Source organism: Budorcas taxicolor, chromosome 6, assembly GCF_023091745.1.
Source record: "Budorcas taxicolor isolate Tak-1 chromosome 6, Takin1.1, whole genome shotgun sequence".
NCBI lineage: Eukaryota > Metazoa > Chordata > Mammalia > Artiodactyla > Bovidae > Budorcas > Budorcas taxicolor.
Genome location: NC_068915.1, coordinates 67,473,488 through 67,498,247, shown reverse-complemented (window position 1 = coordinate 67,498,247; position 24,760 = coordinate 67,473,488). Strand labels below are relative to the sequence as shown.

Genomic DNA, 24,760 nt, shown 5'->3' with positions numbered 1-24,760 from the left:
GGTCGCACAGAGTTGGACATGACTGAAGCGACTTAGCAGCAGCAGCAGCAGCAGCAGCATAGCTAATAATTCTGTATTGTATATTTGAAAGTTGCTAAAAGAATAGAACTTGAAAGTTTTCTTCACAAGAAAAATTTGTAACTATGTATAGTGATGAATGTTAACTAGATTTACTCTGGTGGTCATTTTGCAATATATACAAATATCAAATCATTATGTCATACACCTGAAATGAATATAATGCTACATGTCAATTGTATCTAAATACAAATACAAACAGATTAATGAAAGAGAAAGTTAGTGTTAAAAAGAACTCTTTTTTGGTATTTATGAGTCTACCTGGTTTGGTGGCATCTACAAGAGAATAATCTACAAGTACTTCATTTTATCTAAAAGATAAAGTTTAAGTATAAATACTCTAACTAGCTGCTGACCAAGTTGCCAATTCTCATAAGAAAGCTTTCCCTCTCCCCCACAGTTTTCTGGAGTGTATATTAAAACAAGGATGTCTAACATAGAAAATCAAGTTTTATAATTAAAACTTTTTCATGTTATTTTAAAGGAATTAAGACAAAGATAAGGGATTTTACAGGTTTTGCTTACACTTTAGTAGTCATAGTCTCCTTTATTTACTATAAACCAACATGTATAACTTGATTATGAAATTATAATATCAGAAGTATTTTTTTCTCAGTGCACAGCTTAGGGCTGTGCAGAGTAAGTTAAACCTACAGAAGCCTTTCTGGCTTGCTGAAGAATGAAAATATTTGGAAAATTTTAGTATTTAGGTTAAAAATTTCATCATGCTCACCTTACCTCTAAGAGAATAATTGTATTATAAAACAAAAACACAATCAGTATTCTGAAAAGGAAGAAGAAAATATGCCACATGAGGTTTTTTCTATTTTCTTCAGCTTCATGTTTTCTTGTCCAGTAAAAACTTCTTCTTCTTCTATTTATGTAAATCACCTTTTTTTTTTTTTTGAGCAAAACAGACTATAAAGAAATAAATTCATATATATTAGGTTGGTGACAATGTAATTTTTGTTTTTGCATTGTTGAAATTTGCCACTTGATATTGGAATATATTCTTAAATAAATGTGGTTATGTTTATACATTATTTTAATGAGCATTTCTCACTATTTTTTTTGCTAATGACTTATTATTTGCTGTGTATTTCATATTTATTTTACATTATGGAAATGCTGCTAGACAAGAAGCAAATTCGAGTGATTTTCTATGAAGATGGGTTGTAAAGCAGCAGAGACAACTCTCAACATCAACAATGCACTTGGCCCAGGAACTGCTAATGAACATACAATGCAGTGGTGGTTCAAGGAGTTTTGCAAAGGAGATGAGAGCCTTGAAGATGAGGAGTGTAGTGGCCAGCCATCAGAAGTTGACAGTGACCAACTGAGCTTGGTCACTGTAGCTGACCTTAACTGCATAAGAAGTTGCCAAAGAACTCAATGTCAACCATTCTACAGTCGTTGGGCATTTGAAGCAAATTGGAATGCTGAAAAAGCTCGATAAGTGGGTGCCTCGTGAACTGACTGAAAATTTAAAAAATCATTTTGAAGTGTTGTCTTCTCTTATTCTACACAACAGCGAACCATTTCTCGATGGGATTGTGATGTATGATGAAAAGTGGATTTTATACAGCAACCAGAGATGACCAGCTCAGGGGATGGACTGAGAAGAAGCTCTAAAGCACTTCCCAAAGCCAAACTTGCACCAAAAAAATATCATGGTCATTGTTGCTGGTCTGATCCATTACAGCTTTCTGAATCCTGGTGAATCCATTACATCTGAGAAGTTTGCTCAGCAAATTGATGAGATGCAATGAGAAACGCAACACCTGCAGCTGGCACTGGTCAACAGAAAGGGCCCAATTCTCTGCGACAACACCTGACCGCAAATCGCACAACCAACGCTTTGAAAGTTGAATGAATTGGGCTACAAAGTTTTGCCTCACCCACCATATTCACCTGACTGCTTGCCAACTGACTACCACTTAAAGCATCTCGACAACTTTATGTTTCCACAACCAGGAGGAGGCAGAAAATGCTTTCCAAGAGTTCATTGAATCCTGAAGCATGCATTTTTATGCTATAGGAATAAGCAAACATTTCTCATTGGCAAAAATGTGTTGATTGTAGTGGTCATTTTGATTAATAAAGGTGTATTTGAGCCTAGTTATAATGATTCAAAATTTAAGATTTGAAACCGCAGTTACTTTTATACCAACCTAAGAAATCTACACTTTCTGGCAAAGGAAGAAAAATGCAAAGCATATGACAAAGCACAAAGGTCTTATAATCAAAAGGGCCACCCTCAGTTCCTCAAGAGACACAATGATCTTCCAGTACTGCATTCTAGAATAAAGTTGTTACAATGGCCCCTTATACAGGGGATGTTGAACCACAGAATGAACAATGCCCTTGATAATTTTACACCAGAGAGAAGTAGCTTTTGTGGTTGTTCTTCATAAAACTCTGGATAAAGCCCAAAGCAGAACACTAAAGTAAAATTTATGAAAGTGACTTTCATGGCCCAAATATCTAAGAGCATATCCCACAAACCAGATTCTATTCATTTAACTGAAAGTCAGGTAAGTTTTTGGCGAGATTGGAGAAGTCAGAAGAAGAGCTACGTTTCTCCTACTTTTTGAAAAAGCACTGGGTGTACATATGCACATGGTGAAGAATTCAGAAGTACAAGAAAGATTTCTGGTGAAATGAGTGTTTTTACTAAACAGAGTCCCTAGTTCCCCTCTCCACAGGTCAGTCACCAATTTCGTTTTCCTCTAGAGGAAGTCATTGCTAATCAAGTGAATAGCACAAACAAGCCTCTTTTGCCACAAACGGTATTGTCTGGTACTTCGTTTTTGCTTCTAACTCTGTATCTTGGGTATCATGCCACATAATTATACAGAGCTCTTATATCTTGGTCTTCCTAATTGGCTGCATGATATTTCAGTGAATAACGTATCATAATTTAACCAGTGTCCTATTGGTTGTCATTCAAGTTCAGCCTTTGCCACAAGTAACACTATAATAAAGGTCCTATATGCACAACTACATAAGCACACGTGCAGGTATAAGATACATTCTTGGAAATCACTGTGTGTGCTTAGTTGCTTCAGTCATGTCCAACTCCATGCCACCCTATGGACTGTCGCCCACCAGGCTCCTCTGTCCATGGGATTCTCCAGGCAAGAACAGTGGAGTAGCTTGGCATGCCCTCCTCCAGGGGATCTTCCTGACCCAGGAATTGAACCTCTTACATCTCCTACATCTCCTGCATTGGCAGGCAGGCTCTTTACCACTAGCACCACTTGGGAAGCCCTGGAATCACTCTATCTACATTTTAACCTACACTGTAAATTTTGTTCAGTGTTACAAACCGCTCTCTCAAGACATTCTCACCAACAATGCGTTCACTCAAGATTTAAGTGCTTACAATGTGCTAGGCACTGTTCTAGGCACTTGATGTACAATGATAAATTAAAGATCTCTGCTCCCACGAGGCTTATATTGTGAGTGTGTGAGAGAGAGAGAGAGAGAGACACAAACAGAAAGACAGAGGGGTTACGAAGAATGACTCTGAAGTTTTCATCCTGTTGCCATCAGCCAAGATGGATGCAGGCTTGCAAGATCAGAAGTTTGTTTTTGCACATATACACCCTGAGATTTCTACTGGATTTCCATGTGAAGATACCGAATCAGCAGATGGGTACGTAAATCTTGAGTTCAGGAGATGGGTCTGAATCTAGACACATAATAGATGATTTCTCTAGTCAAGGCTATGGTTTTTCCAGTGGTCACGATGGATGTGAGAGTTGGACTGTGAAGAAGGCTGAGTGCCAAAGAATTGATGCTTTTGAACTGCGGTGTTGGAGAAGACTCTTGAGAGTCCCCTGGACTGCAAGGAGATCCAACCAGTCCATTCTGAAGGAGATCAGCCCTGAGTGTTCTTTGGAAGGAATGATGCTGAAGCTGAAACTCCAGTACTTTGGCCACCTCATGCAGAGCCTCATTGGAAAAGACTCTGATGCTGGGAGGGATTGGGGGCTGGAGGAGAAGGGGACGACAGAGGATGAGATGGCTGGGTGGCATCACTGACTCGATGGACGTTGAGTCTGAGTGAATTCCGGGAGTTGGTGATGGACAGGGAGGCCTGGCGTGCTGTGATTCATGGGGTTGCAAAGAGTCGGACACGACTGAGCGACTGAACTGAACTGAAGCCAAGAACCATTGAGTGAGTATAGACAGAGAAGTGGACCAAGGATTGGGACTTTCTGTGCTGTGCTTAGTTGCTCAGTCGTGTCTGACTCTTTGTGACCCCATGAACAGTAGCCCGTCAGGCTCCTCTGTCCATAGAATTCTCCAGGCCAGAATACTGGAGTGGGTAGTTGTTCCCTTCTCCAGGGTATCTTCCCAACTTAGGGATTGAACCCAGGTCTCCCACATTGCAGGCAGATTCTTTATCATCTGAGCCACCAAAGAAGCCCAAGATTATGGAGTGGTAGCCTATCCCTTTTCCAGGGGAACTTCCTGACCTAGGAATCGAAGTGGGGTCTCCTGCATTGCAGGTGGATTCTTTACCAGCTGAGCTACTAGGGAAGCCCCGGATTGGGCCTTGGGACACATCAAATTAATAGCTGCAATTTAAAAATTGAGATACACTTGGTAAAAGTGATAAGGGAGGAGAAGTGGGAGAGGGAGAGGGAGAATGTACAAAACCCCAAATATCAATACATGAAATGAAAGGGATATCACACTGTATTATTCATTCATTAAAAAGAACCATGAAAAACTTCACTCAAAACTATTTTTACTTATCTAGGATACATGGATTAGGTAGCCTTTCCCTTCTCCAGGGACATCTTCCCAACCCAGGGATCGAACCCAGGTCTCCCACATTGCAGGCAGATTCTTTATCAGTTGAGCCACCAGGGAAACCCAGAGACAACTCCTACTAATCAGTTAAAGAAAGCGCAACAGAAAATCAGAGGAAAACAAATACTGTATGTGAATACATAATATGGAATCTAGAAAAATGGTACAGATGAACCGGATATGTGGATACAGGTAAGAAGGGGAAGGTGAGTAGGATGAACAGGGAGATTAGAATTGACATATACACACTACCATGTACAAAATACATTAGCTAGTGGGAACCTTCTGTATAGCACAGGGCGCTCAGTGCTCTGTGATGACCCCGAGTGGTGGGGATGCGAGGGTGGGAGGAAGGTCTCAGAGGGAGGGGCATATGTATACATATAGCTGATTCACTTCATTGTACAGCAGAAACTAACACAGCATTGTAAACACAGCATTGTATACTCAAATAAAAAGAAAATAAAACCAGGCAAGTTCTCGGAACAAATTTCAAGAGGATATCCAAATGATCAACAAGCATGTGAAAAAGAACACAACCATCATGAATTATCAAAGAAATGAAAACTAAACCCACAGAGATATCACAGTGTACTCTGAATGACTAAAATAAAGGGAAAAAGGTAAAAATATAGTAAAAAGGACTGTCAATACCAAACACTAGCAAGGATGTGGAGCAATGGGAACATTCATACACTGTGGCTAAGAATGGGAGCTGACACAACACTGTGGAAAACAGCCTGGAAAACATCTGTTGATGCTGAACACGTGCACATCACTTTATCTAGCAATTCCACTTATAAACGTTAAGTGCATCAAACAGAAGCGCATGCACATGTACAAGAAAGTTCACAGCAGTCCTTTGACTTCACTGATTTCCTCAATTGTTTTTGAGTTCAGTCTCACTGAAGTCTGCTCTTAAATTTTTTTCCTTTGGCTTCTCTTTGTAGTTTCTTAAGGTAAATGCTTAGATAGTTGATTTGAGATCTCTTATCAGTTTCCTGTTGCTGCTGTTAACAAATTACCACAAGCTTAGTGGCTTCAGCTCAGTTTAGTTCAGTTGCTCAGTCGTGTCCGACTATGCGACCCCATGAATTGCAGCATGCCAGGTCTCCCTGTCCATCACCAACTCCAGGAGTTCACTCAAACTCACGTCCATCGAGTCGGTGATGCCATCCAGCCATCTCATCCTCTGTTGTCCCCTTCTCCTCCTGCCCCCAGTCCCTCCCAGCATCAGAATCTTTTCCAATGAGTCAACTCTTCACATGAGGCGGACAAAGTATTGGAGTTTCAGCTTCAGCATCATTCCTTCCAAAGAACACCCAGGGCTGATCTCCTTCAGAATGGACTGGTTGGATCTCCTTGCAGTCCAAGGGACTCTCAAAAGAGTCTTCTCCAACACCACAGTTCAAAAGCATCAATTCTTTGGCGCTCAGCTTTCTTCACAGTCCAACTCTCACCATCCATACATGACTACTGGAAAAACCATAGCCTTGACTAGACGGACCTTTGTTGGCAAAGTAATGTCTCTGCTTTTCAATATGCTATCTAGGTTGGTCATAACTTTTCTTCCAAGGAGTAAGCGTATTTTAATTTCACGGCTGCAGTCACCATCTGCAGTGATTTTGGAGCCCCAAAAAATAAAGTCTGACACTGTTTCCCCTTCTATTTCCCATGAAGTGATGGGACCAGATGCCATGATCTTCGTATTCTGAATGTTGAGCTTCAAGCCAATTTTTTCACTCTCCTCTTTCACTTTCATCAAGAGGCTTTTTAGTTCCTCTTCACTTTCTGCCCTAAGGGTGGTGTCATCTGTATATCTGACGCTATTGATATTTCTCCCGGCAATCTTGATTCCAGCTTGTGCTTCTTCCAGCCCAGCATTTCTCATGATGTACTCTGCATATAAGTTAAATAAGCAGGCTTAAGACAATTTCTTTATTCTTTCACAGGTCTGGAGTCCAGAAGTCTGAGACAACTTACACTGGGCTAACATCAAGGCCTTGGTAGGCTTCTATCTGAACCAGGAAGAATGTGTGGCTTTGACTTTCCAGCTTCTAGAGATGGTCCACATTCCTTGGTTCACGGCTGCATTCCTCTGGCAGTGTTGAGCTGAGTCCTCAAGTTGCCATCTCTCTGGTTCTCCCTCTTTTGTCTCCTTAATCCATATGTGAGGACCTCTGTGCTTGCACTGGGGTTATAACAGCATATATTTATTGGGTCTTTTTAGGCAATCTGAAAATCTAATCTGGTGTGCTTAAATAATTTAGTTAACGTAAGAATGGTATAGTTGGATTTAAGTCTTCCATTTTAATATTTGTTTTCTGTTTGTCCTCTTTTTGTTCTATTCCACTTTTCCTGCCTTCTTTTAGACTATCTGAACTAAATTATAACATCTATTTTCTCTCTCTCTTAATTACAATACACACACTCTAAGGATTACAATAGTTAGTCTAATAGAGTTAGTCTATTTAGAGTAAGTGACAAAATACTAACTTGTAGCTCTACAGTTCTCTTTATTCTTACAGTTGTCATATGTATTAATGATAAATACACTGAAAACTTTTGACAAAGTTACAGCTTTTGCTTTCAACAGTCATACAAATTTTAAAGAACTTAGAAAATTTTTTTTACCCACATGAAGTTGGCTTAAAGCGCAACATTCAGAAAACTAAGATCATGGCATCCAGTCCCATCACTTCAGGGCAAATAGATGGGGAAACAGTGGAAACAGTGGCTGACTTTATTTTTCTGGGCTCCAAAATCACTGCAGATGGTGATTGCAGCCATGAAATTAAAAGATGCATACTCCTTGGAAGGAAAGTTATAACTAACCTAGACAGCATATTGAAAAGCAGAGACGTTATTTTGCCAACAGAGATCCCTCTGGTCAAGGCTATGGTTTTTCCAGTGATCATGTGTGGATGTGAGAGTTGGACTATAAAGAAAGCTGAGTGCCGAAGAATTGATGCTTTTGAACTGTAGTGTTGGAGAAGACTCTTGAGAGTCCCTTGGACTGCAAGGAGATCCGAACAGTCCATTCTAAAGGAGATCAGTCCTGGGTGTTCATTGGAAGGACTGATGTTGAAGCTGAAACTCCAATCCTTTGGCCACCCTGATGCGAACAGCTGACTCATCAGAAAAGACCCTGATGCTGGCAAAGACTGAGGGCAGGAGGAGAAGGGGATGAAAGAGGATAATGGTTGGATGGCATCACCAACTCAATGGACATGGGTTTGGGTGGACTCTGGGAGTTGGTGTTGGACAGGAAGGCCTGGTGTGCTGCGGTTCAGGGGGTTGCAGAGTCAGACACGACTGAGTGACTGAACTGAATGGACATTTATGCTGCTTTTCCTTTGTTCTTGCAGTTCTAAATTTCCCTCTGGCGTCACTGTCTTCAAGTCTGCAGATTTTATATAAAGTCTTATTTTTCCCTCACTGGAAAATGTCATTTTGCTGTGATTACTGTCCAGTGTGTAGAAATTTGAATTGATTATTCTTTTTCACCACTTTAAAGGTCTTATTCACTATTTTACGGACTCACAGAAATCTGTGATCATTTAAATTGTTGTTCTACCATACATAATGCGTTTCAATCTAGCTGCTTTCAAGACTTTTCTCCTTTATCTCTGGTGTCAGCACTGTAATTGTCTGTATGTGTATTTCTGAGTTTTTGCTTTTTGAGTTATGAAGTTTAATTCACATCGTTGTCTTAGTGTGGTTTTATCTTATCAACCCAGATAGGTTCAGTTAACTGAGATTCTTGAAATCTGTAAGTTTATGTCTTTCATCAAATTTGGGAACTTTCATTCATTACTTCTTCAAATAATTGTTCTGTACCTATCTCTTTCTCTTCCTTTCTGGTATCCTAACACTGGTGTGCTAGAGCCAGCTTATGAACAAACTCTCGGAATGGAACTCATTCGTATGCAGGGGGCTCACTGTAAGGCTCCACAGAGAAGAGGCAGAGAGAGCAGGAGGAGTATCATCAAGGAGCGTGGGTTCTAGAGTGCGGGCTCAGCAGTTGTGACTGATGGGCTTATCTGCTCCATGGCACGTGGAATCTTCCCAGACTAGGGATTGAGCCCGTCTCCCCTGCACTGGCAGGCAGATTCTTAAATCACTGGGCCATCACGGAAGTCCCTACAGAAGACTTCTTTTTGAGAGCCAGAGTCCAGTGAAACAAATGTTGGGCCTTTTGATACTGGTCCTCTGGTTCCTGAGGCTCTGCTTATTCTTCCAATCTTTCGTTGCTCTGCTCTCCAGGTTTAATCAATTCTATTGATCTTTCTTCAGTATCACTGACGTTCCTGTCATCTTTAGTTAGCTATTGGATCCATCTAGCAACTTTTTAAAACTTCAGATTATTTTTTCAGTTCTAAAATTTCCATTAAAAAAAATTCCACTTTGTTGAGAGATTCTACAGTTTCATTCATCTCAAGGGTGTTTTCCTTTATCTCATGTTATAATGGCTGCCTTAAAATCTGAAAATTCTAACATCTGGACCATCTTGGTGTTGACATTTACTGTTTTCTTCAGAATTGATCTCATTTCTCTGGTTCTTTGTATGTTGAATAATTGTGGATTATATGTTAAATTGAATATTATTTAGACTCCGCTGCTGCTGCTGCTGCTGCTGCTAAGTCACTTCAGTCGTGTCCAACTCTGTGCGACGCCATAGATGGCAGCCCACCAGGCTCCCCCGTCCCTGGGATTCTCCAGGCAAGAACACTGGAGTGGGTTACCATTTCCTTCTCCAATGCCTGAAGATGAAAAGTGAAAGTGAAGTCGCTCAGTCGTGTCCGACCCTCAGCGACCCCATGCACTGCAGCCTTCCAGGCTCCTCCGTCCATGGGATTTTCCAGGCAAGAGTACTAGAGTGGGGTGCCACTGCCTTCTCCTTAGGTCCTGTTAAAATGTTCTGGAGAATGTTGATTTTGTTTATTTAAACAACCAACCCAGACAAGTTCAGAATGCAACTTCTGTTTCATCTTCTGCAGCCTGTGGTTCCAGTGTCAGTTTAGTTTACAAAGGTTTCATTACGCTATGTGGGATCAACCTCACACATGCACTGCTCAGTAGTTATGCTGTGTCATAATTAGCAGTTTAAATTCGTTCAGTTCTCAAAGGCTTTGCTGTGCTGCTTTGGGTCTGAGTATGTGTAGTGCAGGGGTAAACTTAGAGCTTACACTGATTAGTTTGGATTAAAACACAATAAAGGACCCCTTTCTCTGGGCTCTCTTTCTAGTTTCCTCCTTACCCCAAAGGGTGCCTTTGCTTTTCCTCTGACCAGATACAAAGGTTGTCTCAGAATTTTAACTCCATCACTATCACTGCACAGTTGCCACAACTCAGTTCACCTTTATGACAAAAAGTAGAGAAAAATGGAGATTATTCTTACTCTTTAGACTGCTGAGATTCTTTTTCCATTTTCTCTATCAGAAAAATAGGGGTTCCATCAATTTTAACTGTTGGCACTGCTTGCTATCAGGGCTTAATGGGGTGCTTAACAGCGACAAATCATGAAAGAAAAGCAAAAGTCCCCAACAAGCTCTAGCTTCCAAGAGCTTTTTTTTTCCCCCTTTTTTTGGGGGGAAGGTGGGCAGGGTTCCTTTCATCGGTTTTCCCTCAGAATTTTCTCTGGTTTAACCCATCAGAGGAGCCATCATGACAGCTCTGCTGGGTGCCTTCTCTGAGGACAGGGCCAAGACAAAAGAGAAAAAACCACTCATTTCTCTGAGTCTCTTCTCCAGGTCTGACGCTCCTCCCAGACCACCTGCTTTTGTTCGTATTTCTGTGTCCACAGGTAGGTACCTTATGCATTTTGTCCAAAATTTTTAGTTGTCAGTAGGAAAAAAAAGCTTTCGAGAGCTTGCTCTGTCTCAATTATCTCTGAAGTCCAAATCTGCAATATTTTTAAGAGACTTAAACTGGAAACAACCCAATTGCTCTTCAACATTAGAATGGACAAACTGTGATATATACAATGGCATTTGACAATTAGAATGAACACACTACAGTAATATCAATATGGGTGAATTTCACATTATCTTCGCTGTTTAGTTTTTGAGTCAGATAAATACCATTGTAGCCTTTAATCAAAATGACAGGCAGAAAAAAATCAGTGTCTGGTTTGTTGTTCAGTTGCTAAATTGTGTCCGAGTCTTTGCGACTCCATAGCACACCAGGCTTCCCTGTCCTTCACTATTTCTCAGAGTTTGCTCAAACTCATGTCCATTGAGTCAGTGATGCCATCCAACCATCTCATCCTCTGTTGCCCCCTTCTTCTACTGCCCTCAATTTTTCCCAGCATCAGGGTCTTTTCCAAAGAATCGGCTCTTTGCATCAGGTGGCCAAAGTACTGGAGCTTCAGCTTCTCTGGTTACATTTAGATAAAGTTCAAAAATAGGCAAAACTTAAATTATAATGTTGGAAGTCAGGACACCCGTTATCTTTGAAGAGGAAGTAAGTAGTGATTGGCAGATGGCATTAGGAGAGCTTTTTGGGTACTCTTAAGAGTCTAATTCTTGCCTGCATGGTGGTTATACATGCAGTCACTTAGTAATTCACTCAGCTGAACATTTGTTTTGTACACTTTTCTGTACATATTCTATGTGCCAATTTAAAAAACACATTAACTCTTCCTTCAGGTGGCAGATGACAGAACCTTAGTTTAAGCCAATCTGTGTATTAAGGGGAACTTATAATAAGGATACGAGCTGTTTCGTGGAATTCAAGGTCAGGAATGATACTGGGCTGCATGAACATGAACCAAGGGATCCAATACTATCAGAACCTGCCCTCTCACCACAAATGTAGTGAGGAAACATGACCGCTGACATGAAACAACCATTCTATATGGTACACACAGACATTTTTGGTGTGTACCTATTGTTTTGTTTACTCAAGACAAGGCCTACTTACTGGAGACAGCACCACTTTTAGGGAAAATGGTCTTCCCTCATCCTATCCATATGGTTTCTCACAAGAGATACATGTTTTTTACTTAACCCCAATCACCTGCCATAGTCAACAAGCCCAGTAATGGGCACCTGACCTGTGCTGGGGAACACTATTCCTAGATGTTTTATTTTGGGGGCCAGTGCTCTATTTTTAAATAGGCATGCTTGGGGTAGGGTGCAGAAATCTGCATTTTAACAGCTTGTCAGATGATTCTGAAGTTTGAGGACTGTAATCTAGACTATCTTGATTCTTTATTTGGCTGTGTCCATTTCTTCAGAGGTGTTTTGTTTTGAAACTGGAATTGTATTCAACCAAACCTGTCAATTCATGGCTTGGTAGGCTGTGTGTGTATGTGGCGGGGGGAGGTGGGGGTGGGGGGCTCAAGTGTTAAGAAAAGAAACTATATAAAGAATATGAAAATTCAGATGTGGGAAAATTTGGGAATATTTGTACATTTTTTCTGGAACTTTTTTCTCCCCTAGCAGAATCCATCTGAATGATAGGAGTCCTCAGTGACCTCAGAGTTAAGAAAAAGTTACAATGTCAATCATGAATATGATCCCAATTTCACTGGGTGGGTGGGGGGGGACAACATCCTTAAATTTAAGTGGCTTATTACCTATGGAGTAAGTGCTTTTTCTTCTTTATAAATTTCCTCTATTCCTCTATTTTTCTGTAATAAACATAATTTTTCACAAAGACAGCTGATGTTATGAAGATACAGTGTATTTATTTTTAATCAAGGAATATCTATAATAAGGAACCAAGAAATATGTCAAGCTTTCAACAAGCAGTTAATGTACACCTCTGCTTCAAGAAGAAACTCATGTCAGTATTGTATAAGTGAAAAGTATTTCCTCATCTCAAACAGAAGACTTCTTACCCTTCTACTTAATACAGGTTTCCCATTACTGAAGTTGAGAGCATTCCTATGAAACTTCCCTGAGCTGGAATGGCATAAAGTGAAGAAACAATTATCTGAGGACACAGCTTGCTAACAGAGACACAAATCAAGTAAAGCACAGATGCTCACATGGTTCCAAGCTACGGTGGCTTGAGACGCTGAGTAGCTCCTGGTGCAGGGGCTTCACGGGTTGGGCTCACTGTTCCCTGCAAAATAAACACTGAACACTATTTTTGCTTTCACCTTTTTTTGTAAAAGCAAAAACCCTCTTTGAACTTCTTTTGGTTAGTAAAAAGAGGTACAAATTGGTCTTTCAAAAAAGTGAAGTGGCATACAGTGAACCTTTGAAATGTGGGAGATACCTGTTATTTTATAACCATGCTAAGGTCAGCACTTAAATCTTGATTTCTGGGAGGAGAGATTGCAGGATCCAAAGGTAAAATGTGGGATCATTTCCCCTTTTATGTTTCTTAATATGTTCAGTTAAGTAAAAAGTAATGAGCCTATTATTTTCAAAATCATTAGAAACAAAGCTTTCTTCCCCTCTATCTAAAAAGAAAACACGGAAGTTACCCAGTGTAAAGAACTGGTTTGAAATTAGAATACAGTTAACACTTTTAACTGAGTTGTATTAAGAGAGGTCCATGAGGAAAATTTGTTCCATTTTTTACCAGTAAACAGAAGGCCATTTCGTCTGCTCAGACTTATTCAGGATCATTAAAAATATGTTAGTGGTTGCTAACTTTGGCTTCATGCTCATATGAACACACTTTTTTCCTCCAAGTTAGTTTCATTATCATTTATTTTGCTTTTGTAGCTCAAAGCTAAACTTGGATATAGCAAATAATTCACAAGAACCACCATATATATTTTTGTGTTGTACTGGGTATATAAAAAGCTTAAGTAAACTTTTCACTCGTGAATTTACAAGTATAATGACATTCAATTTTAAATGATTCTTTAAAAAAAGATTCTTAAAAGCTTTTAGATTGACTTGGGAGAAAAGTCAAGCATGAAAGTGTCATGTCTCTACAATTAGTGAGACCAATTTTAATACACATAATGGTGAAAACTTCCAAAAGGGATGGAGGGAACTAATAAAACAGTATACAATTCTTGATTTTTTTTTTCCATTCACCCATAAAAGAAAGATGCACATGATCAACTAAATAAATATGCATCCTGCTGCTGCTGCTGCTAAGTCACCTCAGTCGTGTCCGACTCTGTGTGACCCCATAGATAGCAGTCCACCAGGCTCTGCCGCCCCTGGGATTCTCCAGGCAAGAACACTGGAGTGGGTTGCCATTTCCTTCTCCAATGCATGAAAGTGAAAAGTGAAAGTGAAGTCGCTCAGTCGTGTCTGACTTTTCGCGACCCCATGGACGGCAGCCCACCAGACTCCTCCGTCCGTGGGATTTTCCAGGCAAGAGTACTGGAGTGGGGTGCCATTGCATTTGGTTTGAAAAGGTATTAATTTCCTCTTCTGGATACTTTTTTTAAGGTTGTTTTTAAAAAAGGATTTATTTGACTGCACTGGGTCAGTGTTCTGGCACGTGGGATCTTCCATTGTGGCACGTGGACCTCACAGCATGTGGGATCCCAGCTCTCTGACCAGAGATTGAACCCCTATCCTCTGCATTGCAAAGGGAATTTTTAACCACCGGACCACCAGGGGAAGTCCCTGGATCCTCTTACATAACGGTGTTTTTGCTAGTTTATGTATGCTATCTTTTTTTAACTAGATAACAATTCACAGCAAGTTAAAAAGTTATAGGAGTGTACCAGTTTTGAGTAAACTACAAATTTCACCCATCAAAATCCATATATGAAGTAATTAGGACAGAGAGAATATAGCATGATATATTCCAACCTCACAGAGATCAAGTCCGAAAGGACTATGCGACTTGGGTTGCGTTTAGGAAAAAAAAAAAATCAACTGAGATATTTATTATTACCAATTGTAAGCAACTGGCGAAAAGCAGGGTAGATCTTACCGTACCCAGAAATTAATTAAACACTTGAAAAAAACAAATATAAATTTAATAATAAACATTACGGTCAGGTTGTTTATTAAGGAGGCAACCACACATACAAGTTCGGCTATAGAAATGTTTGCAAATCAAACTTCATGTGATCTAAAAGGACCATGCGTAATGTCAAAAATGGACGCCTGTACATTCAGTAAAAAGTTAAATATACATAGTCTAGATCATTCTAGAGTTATACAAACATCTGGGGACACATATGTATCTTATTTCCTTCAGAAAAACGTTTTTATAAAAGTGATGTATTGAGATAATAATTTTAAAAAGTATCTGACAATTATGAATGGTCCCCAGTATTACAAAATGTGATTTTCAGGGTATGAAAACCAAAAAAAGCCAACCCTTCAGAGTGCTTTATATTATACAAACAAGTTTTGTAGAAAAATGATCCAGCAAATGCTTGAGTTAAGAATATTTATATTTTTCCAATTCTTTACAGTTTTATTAACACACTTACAAAAAATAACATTCAAACACTGAAAAATTAAATAACTTTGGAAGCAGAGCTCATAGCTTTCTGCTCACATATAAGTGACAATTCTGGGCTGTTGGCACAAAAAAATAATCAACATTCATAAAACCCTTACTACTATATATCAAACATAAGTTAAAATCATAGGCACTAGTTTATCAAATCCACATTTCATCTGTAAGAGTAACCACAGCGAATCCTTATATTTTTCCCAAACAGAAAAATTGGCAATACACAAAGGCTTTCTAGTAAAAAGGCAATTTTTCTCTTTAGGAAACTAAAAGCCAATAGTCTGTGGTAGTATAACAGCAGGTAAAATAATACTTTACCTAACTCAGATCCATCATGTTCTTAACAAGTGAAAATTTTAATTAAAGAAAAATAGACATTTTTTTTCTGATGCAGCCATTAAAAAAAAAGTTAAATAACCTGAATATTCCTTTTGAAACTGATAATCTAACTTAAAAATGTAATGGGTGTTTTATAAGAGTTAAAATTCCTTTTAATTATTAGATTGCAGCATTTTTTTTGCAATGTTGCACTGAAAACTAAGACCTATTTTTCCTTTTGTGTATATGTGGTTTAAAAGAGACAGTGGCTAGTTCTTTTACTTACTTAGATTTTCACAAGAGATACCCCTCTACCCAAAACAGATGCATTATCTTCCTCTGAAAAGCAACATTTTAAAGTTCATCACTATATGTGGAATTCTGGCGCCATCCTTTCCTGACCCACCCCCATCACCCTCAAATCCAAGAATAAATTTCTTCCTTGCATTATACACCAAAATACACTAGCACTGGCAGTTTAAACTTCCAGCAGCTGTGCTAACTGAATGACTCCTTACTGGTCAAGCTAATAAAGACTACCATGGTGTCCATCATGGCAGAACAGCAGTCTTGATCTTAAAAGTTTTATCCTTCTTCCAATCTATAAACCGCAGTACTATCCTGAATATAAGCTTCCCATTTCTCTCTCAATTTCTTTTGCCAACTTACAGAATGTCTTTGACTAACAGAAGATGAACGTATATTCAAATATCTAAAATACTTTAATGACCTGACTGCCAATATTTTAGAGTTCTACAAATTAAATATTTAAAAACAGACCTCACCATGAAAAAATGAGAAATCTGCAGAAGATGGAAGCTTTAGTCTAGTAATAGTCAAATAAAATCCAAATTAGTTATTTCTAGGATATACATAAGGGCCATCACAGAGCGAGTGTTTAACAGGTTAGAGTCATATGTAGTAGGTTTCATCTGTACCCCCAAATGCAAAAACTGACGTCAGACAGAATCTAAAAGGGACAGTATTTTCAAAGGGTGTTTTGAAACAGCTGCTCAGTTTAAAGCGGATCAACTTAAATAGGATTCAGCAGGCTATAATTTCCCACCACATAATAGGCTGCTAGGTCAATTAATAGTAACAATACAACTGTCATTACCAGAGTTTTTGAACATTAGTGCATAGATTACACCCCCTCCCCCTTATCGTATGGTTTTGTTCCAGGTTATAAGCACTGAAGTGGTGTTATTTATATCAAGAATAAAGACACATACTACTTGCTCTTTCCCATCATGGAAACCTGCTAATAAAAACAAGATCTCTTAGTCCTGTAACAGATAACAGCATGTGAAGAAGTTGGCTTCAATAGCAAAGGCTATCTTTCCTGAGCCAGGAGCTATAAAGTTTAGAAAGATTGTACAACTGATATTAAGCCCTTTTGGCAATCAAAACAAACACACACAAGTCTGATGTGTCAATGCAACATGATGGATGCACGGTTAACATTATCTGGTGGTGGTGATATGTGAGCTACATCCAAAACTTAAGATTAAACAAAATGACAATTTTTCTAATGAATCTGCAAAAATAATTTATAGGATTCTCCCAAATTTAGGTATTGTGTTTTAAATCTCTAGCCCAGGTTTCTTCCCACCCTGTCCCCTTCCATCTCAATCTAGTTTCCTGGAGTACTAGTGAAACGTTTTAGATAATTAGTCAGAATATTAGTTCTCATTAACACAAATATTTATTGATACTATGTATACAGTAACTTAGGTTGAACGTGAAGTTTTGGATAGCTAGAATTCACCTTGTGCACAAAGGTATGCTCTCATTTACAGATGGGCATTTCTCTTTGGCATCCATTGGTTTTTTGCCCAGATATTGGCCTCTGTCAAACATTAAAAAATCAATTTAGTTGCTATTAAATAAAACTAAAAGTGATTCCATGGAGAGTGATTGTATGATTACCAAACACATCTGATGTTAAATGTCATTAAAGTGCTGTTTGATCATCTCTGTCAATTTGTGCTAATTAAGACAGAGAGGGCTGGGATTTTATAAATCCCAAGAGTCTTATCTGAACAGTCTGCATATAAAAGTTGTCTTTTAGTCTGGTGGAGGGGTATCCATGAAGCTGTGGACCTCTGCATTCTTGTTTTTGCTGGTCAGTAACAGCCATCTTTCCAACTGTCATCTTTCATGCTGCCATAGGTTTTAGGAGCTGGCAAGGATCTGAAATAAAGCAATTTTACAGAATGATTTGCAAGGTTTTATGGAACATTACCATGCTATCTTCCATGCATATCAATTACTCTGTAGGTTGCAACACAATCCAATGTTCCAGGGGACTGCCGAGATCAAAGCTCTAAACAGCTATCAGCATAACCATTCTACATCAGGCACGTCCACAACTTTTAAGTTTTACTGGGCATCAGGTAACTGCACTAACCTCTTTTTTGTTAACATAGCCACTGTAGTAAGAGAAAAGACTGTCTTGTCTTTTCCAACCAAATGGATCACCAAACTTATTACTTACTTATTTGAGGGGTAAACTGATGAATGTGTTATTAGTGGCACAGTGTCACCATCGTTAGAGAGGCAAAATGGGATAGTGCTTCAAAGGACTCTGAAGTCAGACATACTTGGAACTGTAGGTCTTACTAGTTGAAGTCTCAGGAAAATTACTTAACTTCATTAAATTTTAATGTTCTCTGAAAAATAGGCATAATAACAGTACCTATATGTCTAATGCTATAGTAAAAATTCAGTAAGGTGTGCATGTGCGTGCTAAGTCGCTTTAGCCGTGTCCGACTCTGCAACCCTATGGACTGAAGCCCGCCAGGCTCCTCTGTCCATGAGATTCTCCAGGCAAGAATACTGGAGTGGGTTGCCATTTTTTCCTCCAAGGGATCATCCTGACCTAGGGATTGAAAAACTGTTGTACTCTACTGAACTCAAAAGTGTAATATATTATCTTAGAATAAGAGAAGTATGGTTAATTCAGTTTCAATGCGTAAGGCACAAAAGCACTTTTTTCATGCAAATAAATATTTCAAGTTTAACACATTCAACACCTAATGACGGTGGTAAGCACATTCCTTACCACCATATGTGAAAGGTACCGATATGACTACATATACGTGACTCCCAATCTGGGTAGGCTCAGAATCATCTGAAGATTAAACAAATTTAAAAACAGCATACCTACAGATTTGGGGCTTCACACCAGATCTACTTTGTGGGCAAAACTCAGGCCTCTATATTTACATAAATTCCACAGAAGATTCTGAACTGTAGTGAGATTTGAAAACCAACCTCCTGGGTTACACACTCAGACCTGACAGCTAAAGTTTTATCTTAAATCTCATTGTAGGTTCTACTATGCTTTTAATATCTTTACTGAATATCATTATATTCAAAACGAACAAATACCACAACTAGATGGAGTGGTTCTAACAATTTTTCCTAGGAATTCACCAAGATGCTTGATCATACCAGGCATCTGGGCAAATTTAATCTGAATCAAAGTGATATAATACCCCAATGTCCCAAGTGAGAATTTCTTGAAAGTAATGTTTTATTCAAATTGTAATGATTTTAGTGGGAACCCACTAGGACTCCTGATCTTCACTATCAGAACTGAAGGTAATTCCCGTCCACCCACTTTCCTATACTCAAGACGGTCAAAACAGAGTATTTGCCACTTACCTGCGAACAGGCTGTGCAAGTTTGCTGCGAGGCACTGGTATACCCCCAGCAGAAGGGGCACTGGGTCTGGGCAAGCCACTTCTCATCACAGTTGTCCCTGCAGGTCTGGTTAGAGTAGTGCTGTTGATATTGCTAGGAGGATTTGCTGGGGCTGTGTTCTGAACCATGGGAGGCCCAGGTGAGGGAGTGGTTTGCATGAGCTGTGTTGTTTCTTGGCTACCAGGAGAACCAGAGCCATGGTTACTAAATGCTTTTACTGGTTGCCGGAGAGCCAAAGGAGACGGTGCTGCAGGGGAGCGGAATTTACCTGGAGAAGGTACTGCAGAATGGCAAAGAAAAATCAATGTTTTCAGTGGAAATCAAGTGCAAGTGAAACTGCTGCCTTATGACTGGGCACCAGTACATCTGTATTCCTGAAAATTCACTCTAGAGAAATGCAAGGAGTAAAGAATATTTCTGGGGTAATATATACATTTACATAAAGGTCATTAGCAGCTCTTAAGTAACCAAGTCCTTACTCAGAGGACTGTAACTATCCTTGATAACAGTGTTTTAATTTTTAACTAGGTCAGCTAGGAATCCACAATAACGGAAAAGACACTGCAGCATTCTGTTTCAGCATGGCAACCAACCTAAGCCACATTCTAGAGGTGAAAAAAGTGCTGGCTACTAGATGGTTGACTAGAATTTCAAACACACTTTCCCCTCAAAGAAACAATCATGTAAACATGTTAACAAGTATCTGGAAAGTAAGTCCTCTCTCATCCACAGTGTAACTTAAAATTTAGAAACTGAACCTGCTTCTACTGTGCTTCAGCAAGTAGGGAAGTTAAAATCTAGGGGCACATCAAGAACTATATGAAGTCATAGGACAGACATGGTATGTTTTGCTGGAATGTCAATTCTACTAAGTAGTTAGTTAAAAGACATTATTAAAACAAGTAATGATACACAAAAGAATTAAATGTGCAATTGAAGTAATTTTTGTCAAAATAAGACTTTAAAATAAATTTTATTATTGTGGTGGTCCCTTAGCATTGTAAGCTCAGATGTTGAAGGATTCATTCATCCTTTCCTGCTTATTCTATTGGGATAAATCACCTCTGGAAGGTTTCTTCAAATACCTATGAATGCCTACATATAATATAAATAAAAAATATTACCTTAACATGCTTTCCTAACAAAGAACTCTGGGGTGGGGGTTCAGAGTGAATGATAGATGGGAGTAAGGGAGGAGAGTTCAGACGAAAAGGGAGAAAGAAATCAGTCACCCTATTCTCTCTCAACCTGCATTACTTTGCCTAAGATCTCAACAGAGAGAAAGCTTGACTATGTACCAAAATCCCAAGGAACATTACAAGGAGAGGAGAGGGGCCCAAGCACCATCCCCAGAAAATCTAGTTTGGAATGAAATCAATATACTTATTTTAAAACCACAGTAGGAGCTTCCAACCATGTTGACAAAAACAGGGCTTACCCTCCTGCTATAAGCACCTCTATAATTTGGGTAAGATACATAAAAACGATTTTCAAATATTGAACAGGCAGTACAGGACTGTAATTCCTGAGAGAAGGAAAATAAATGTGATGAGCTCTCAGGCTTTTTTGGGGGAGGGGATGGCAGTGGATTTTTTGGATTATAGAATAAGGAGGAGGATCCAGAGAATATCAAAATTATCTTGCTAAATTGAGGAGACAAAAATTGGAATCTGAGGGGCAAAGCACCTTAGAGGAGGGAGGTGCTCCAGAAGACCTCTATAACTCAGGTCTGTTTGAACCTCTGCCTGAATATTGAGCTGTGCATGCACGAAGTAAAGCTCCGTAAGACTGAGCAAAGAAGGCATGTAGTAAACTGAACAGTTTCCAAAGCTTATACAGGACTAGGATACGCTTGAGTTTCAACCAGTTAGAGCAGAGAATCCTTGCCAAATATTCAGGGCAATCAGGGGACACTCTAAAAGATATAAACTGGTTCTAGACTAAAACGACTCTAAATCCAATCTAACAAAACTCAACAAAAAGCTACTAAAGCAGGGATCAGCAAGTTACCACTCATGGGAAACTAAAATGCTTTTGTAAATAAAGTTTTATTAGAATATGGCAACATTCATATGTTTATATTTCTTGTCTATGGCTGCTTTCCAGCTACAAAGTGTAGTCAACAGTTATAATAGAGACCATATCACCCATGATCCTAAAATATTTACTATCTGGTCCTTTAAGAAAATGTTTGCTGATCCCTGCTAGAAGGATCACACTAATCTATAAATAACTGTTTGCCAGAATAAAGTCCACACTATTTAAAATTAGATAACAAAATCCAGCATACAACGTAAAACTTCACAATGTCTACTAACCAATAAAAACTAGTAGACATATAAAGAAACTGTAAAGTGATAACCAAAACTAGGCTAAAAATTAGTCAGGAGAAACATTAAGAAGTCACAGGGATGACTGAGCTACTGAACTACTGTAATAGTTTATAAAAACTATTACATACAAGCTTAAGGATATAAAAAAATATATAAACATGAGATGAGAATTAAAGATTTTTTGAAGAGCTAGATAGAACTTTTTAAAAAAAACTTTAGGAATTCTATTCTTCTTATTATTTTTGGCTGCACCCTGTGGCTTGTGGAGAGAAAACAGACTTAAAAAAAAAAATCTCCCAAGGCAATAAACATAAAAGTGAAAATAAACAAATAGGACATAATCAAACTTACAAGCTTTTGTAGAACAAAGGAAACCATAAACAAAATGAATAAACAACTTAAAGAATGGTATAACATATTTACAAATGAGGCGACAAACAAGGGCTTAATTTCCAAAATATACAAACAGCTTGTATACCTGAACAGCAAAAAACAACCAACCAATTGAAAAATGGGCAGGAGACCTACATAGACATTTCTCCAAAGACGACATAGAGATGGGCAATGCACACATGAAAAGATACTCAACATCACTAATCATTAGAAAAATTCAAATCAAATCTATAATGAGGTATCACCTCACACCCATCAGAAAGGCCATAATAAAAAACTCTACAAAATAATAAATGTTGGAGATGGTGTGGAGAAAAAGGAACCCTCCTACACTTTTGGTGGGAATGTAAATTGATGCAGCCACTATGGAAAACAGTACAGAGGATCTTCAAAAAATTAAAAACAGATCTACCATATGATCCAGCAATCCCACTCCCAGGCAAATATCAGACAAAACCACAATTCAAAAAGATAAACGCAGTCCTATGTTCATAGCAGAACTATTCACAATAGCAAAGACCTGGAAACAACCTGAATATCTATCAACAGATGAATGGATAAACAAGATGTGTTACATATACAAAATAGAATCCTACTCAGTTGTAAAAAAGAATGAAATAATGCCATTTGCAGCCACATGGATGAACTTAGAGATGACCAGACTAAGTGAAATATGTTAGAAAAAGAAAGACAAATACCATAAATCACTTACATGTGGAATATAAAATATGACACAAACGAACCTATGTATGAAACAGAAACAGACACAGATAAGAGACTTGTGGTTGCCAAGGGGGAATGAAGTCGGGGGAGGGATGGATTGGGAGTTTCAGATCAGCAGAGGCAAACCATTATATATAGAATGGATAAACAACAGGATTCTACTGCATAGCACAGGGAACTACATTCAATATCCTGTGATAAAACCATAATTAAAAAGAATTTTTAAAAATGTATATATATATATAACTGAATCACTTTGTTGTACAGCAGAAATTAACACAGCATTGTAAACCAACTGTTTATAGTTCAATAGAAAAAAAGAAAGAAAGAAATGAACAGAAGTTTCAGGGACCTGTAGGGTTACAACAGGCTTACATGTGTATGTCACTGGAGTACTAGGAAGACAGGAGAAAGAGAGGACAAAAAGTATAGTGGGAAACAATGACTTCCGTGTATGAAAACTCACCATATTTGCTAAAGGACATAAACCTGCAGATTCAAAAAACTAAGAGAACACTAAACTAGATAAATCCAAAGCAATCCATGTCAAAACACATCACAGTTAAACTTTTGAACATGAAACACAATAAAAACCTTGAAGTCAGAGAGAGAGATAACACATAACCTACAGGGGAAGACGAATTTTTAATAACAGTGGACTTCTCATCATAACCCACCGAGATTAGAAGGAAAGTGGCATAAATTTGTCAAGAGTTGAAAGAAAAGAAATGTCAACCCAGAATCCTATACCCAGAGAAAATATCCTAGAAAAATTAAGGGAAAATCAAGACATTCTCAAGACAAAAAAAACCAAGACAATGTGTGGGCAGCAGACCCATTTCCTCCCCACCACCCTGCCAAAAAAACCCAGCTGAACAAGTTCTATAAACAGGCAGAAAATGATAAGAAGATGGAACCCTGGAATACCAGTAAGGAAGAAAGAAAAAGGTAAACAAAAACATAGGCAGACACACAGGCTTTCCCTCTCCTTGAGTTTTCAAAATTATATTTGCAGGTTGAAGAAAAATTTGTAATATTAATGTCATTGGAAATATTAAAGTAAATATTTAAGACAACTACAAATAGGGTGAGGGTAAAGATACAGGAAAAAAGGTAAGGTTTACATACTTGAACTGATAAAATGATAACATCAACAGTGAAGTGAAGTGAAAGTCACTCAGTGGTGTCTGACTCTTTGTGACCCCATGGACTATACAGTCCATGCAATTCTCCAGGCCGGAATACTGGAGTGGGTAGCCTTTCCCTTCTCCACAGGACCTTCCCAACCCAGAGATAGAATCCAGGTCTCCCTTACTGCAGGCAGATTCTTTACCAGTTGAGCCACAAGGGAAGCCCAAGAATACTGGAGTGGGTAGCCTATCCCTTCTCCAGTGGATCTTCCCGACCCAGGAATCAAACCAGGGTCTCCTGCATTGCAGGCGGATTCTTTACCAACTGAACTATGAGATACTGATATGTATATATGATGTTATGCATATATAATGTAAAACAGCCACTACAATAACTATGCAAATATATGCACTCAAAAACACTACATTTAAGTCATTTGTGGTTGCCATAGTGGAGAGAGAAAATCAGACAAAGTTGGTCAAAAGGTACAAACTTCCAATTATAAGACTAGTAAGTACCAGGGATATAATGTATTGATAGAACTTAATTAACTGCTGTATGTTATACATGAAAGTTGTTAAAAGAGTGAATCTTAAGATTTTTTGGTTTTGTAGCTGCATGAGATGATGGATGTTCACTAAACTTAATTGGCTATCATTTCATAATGTATGGAAATCAAAATCATTATGTTGTATACCTTATATATATACAGTGTTGTATGCCAATTACATCTCAATAAAACTGAAAGGGAAAAAACACTGTAAGTCAAAATGGAATTCCAAAGAATGTTCAAGTAACCAACAGGAATGCAAGAAAAAGAAAACAGATAAATGAAAAATAGGGAAAACAAACAGAAA

The 24,760-nt window shown here is 38.6% G+C and overlaps 1 protein-coding gene across 3 annotated transcripts in view; it reads right to left on the bottom strand.

The window, feature by feature from the left end:
- Positions 1-17,301: 17,301 nt before the first annotated feature.
- Positions 17,302-24,760, bottom strand: part of SLAIN2 (SLAIN motif family member 2) — a 72,171-nt gene continuing 64,712 nt past the window's right edge. For all 3 annotated transcript variants that reach the window (XM_052641691.1, XM_052641692.1, XM_052641693.1), the window contains 2 exons: positions 19,285-19,603; positions 17,302-17,808 (listed from right to left, as the gene is read on the bottom strand). In XM_052641691.1, the coding sequence (XP_052497651.1) occupies positions 17,742-17,808; positions 19,285-19,603 (386 nt within the window). In that variant the 3' untranslated portion in view covers positions 17,302-17,741. The remainder of the gene's footprint in view (positions 17,809-19,284; positions 19,604-24,760) is intronic.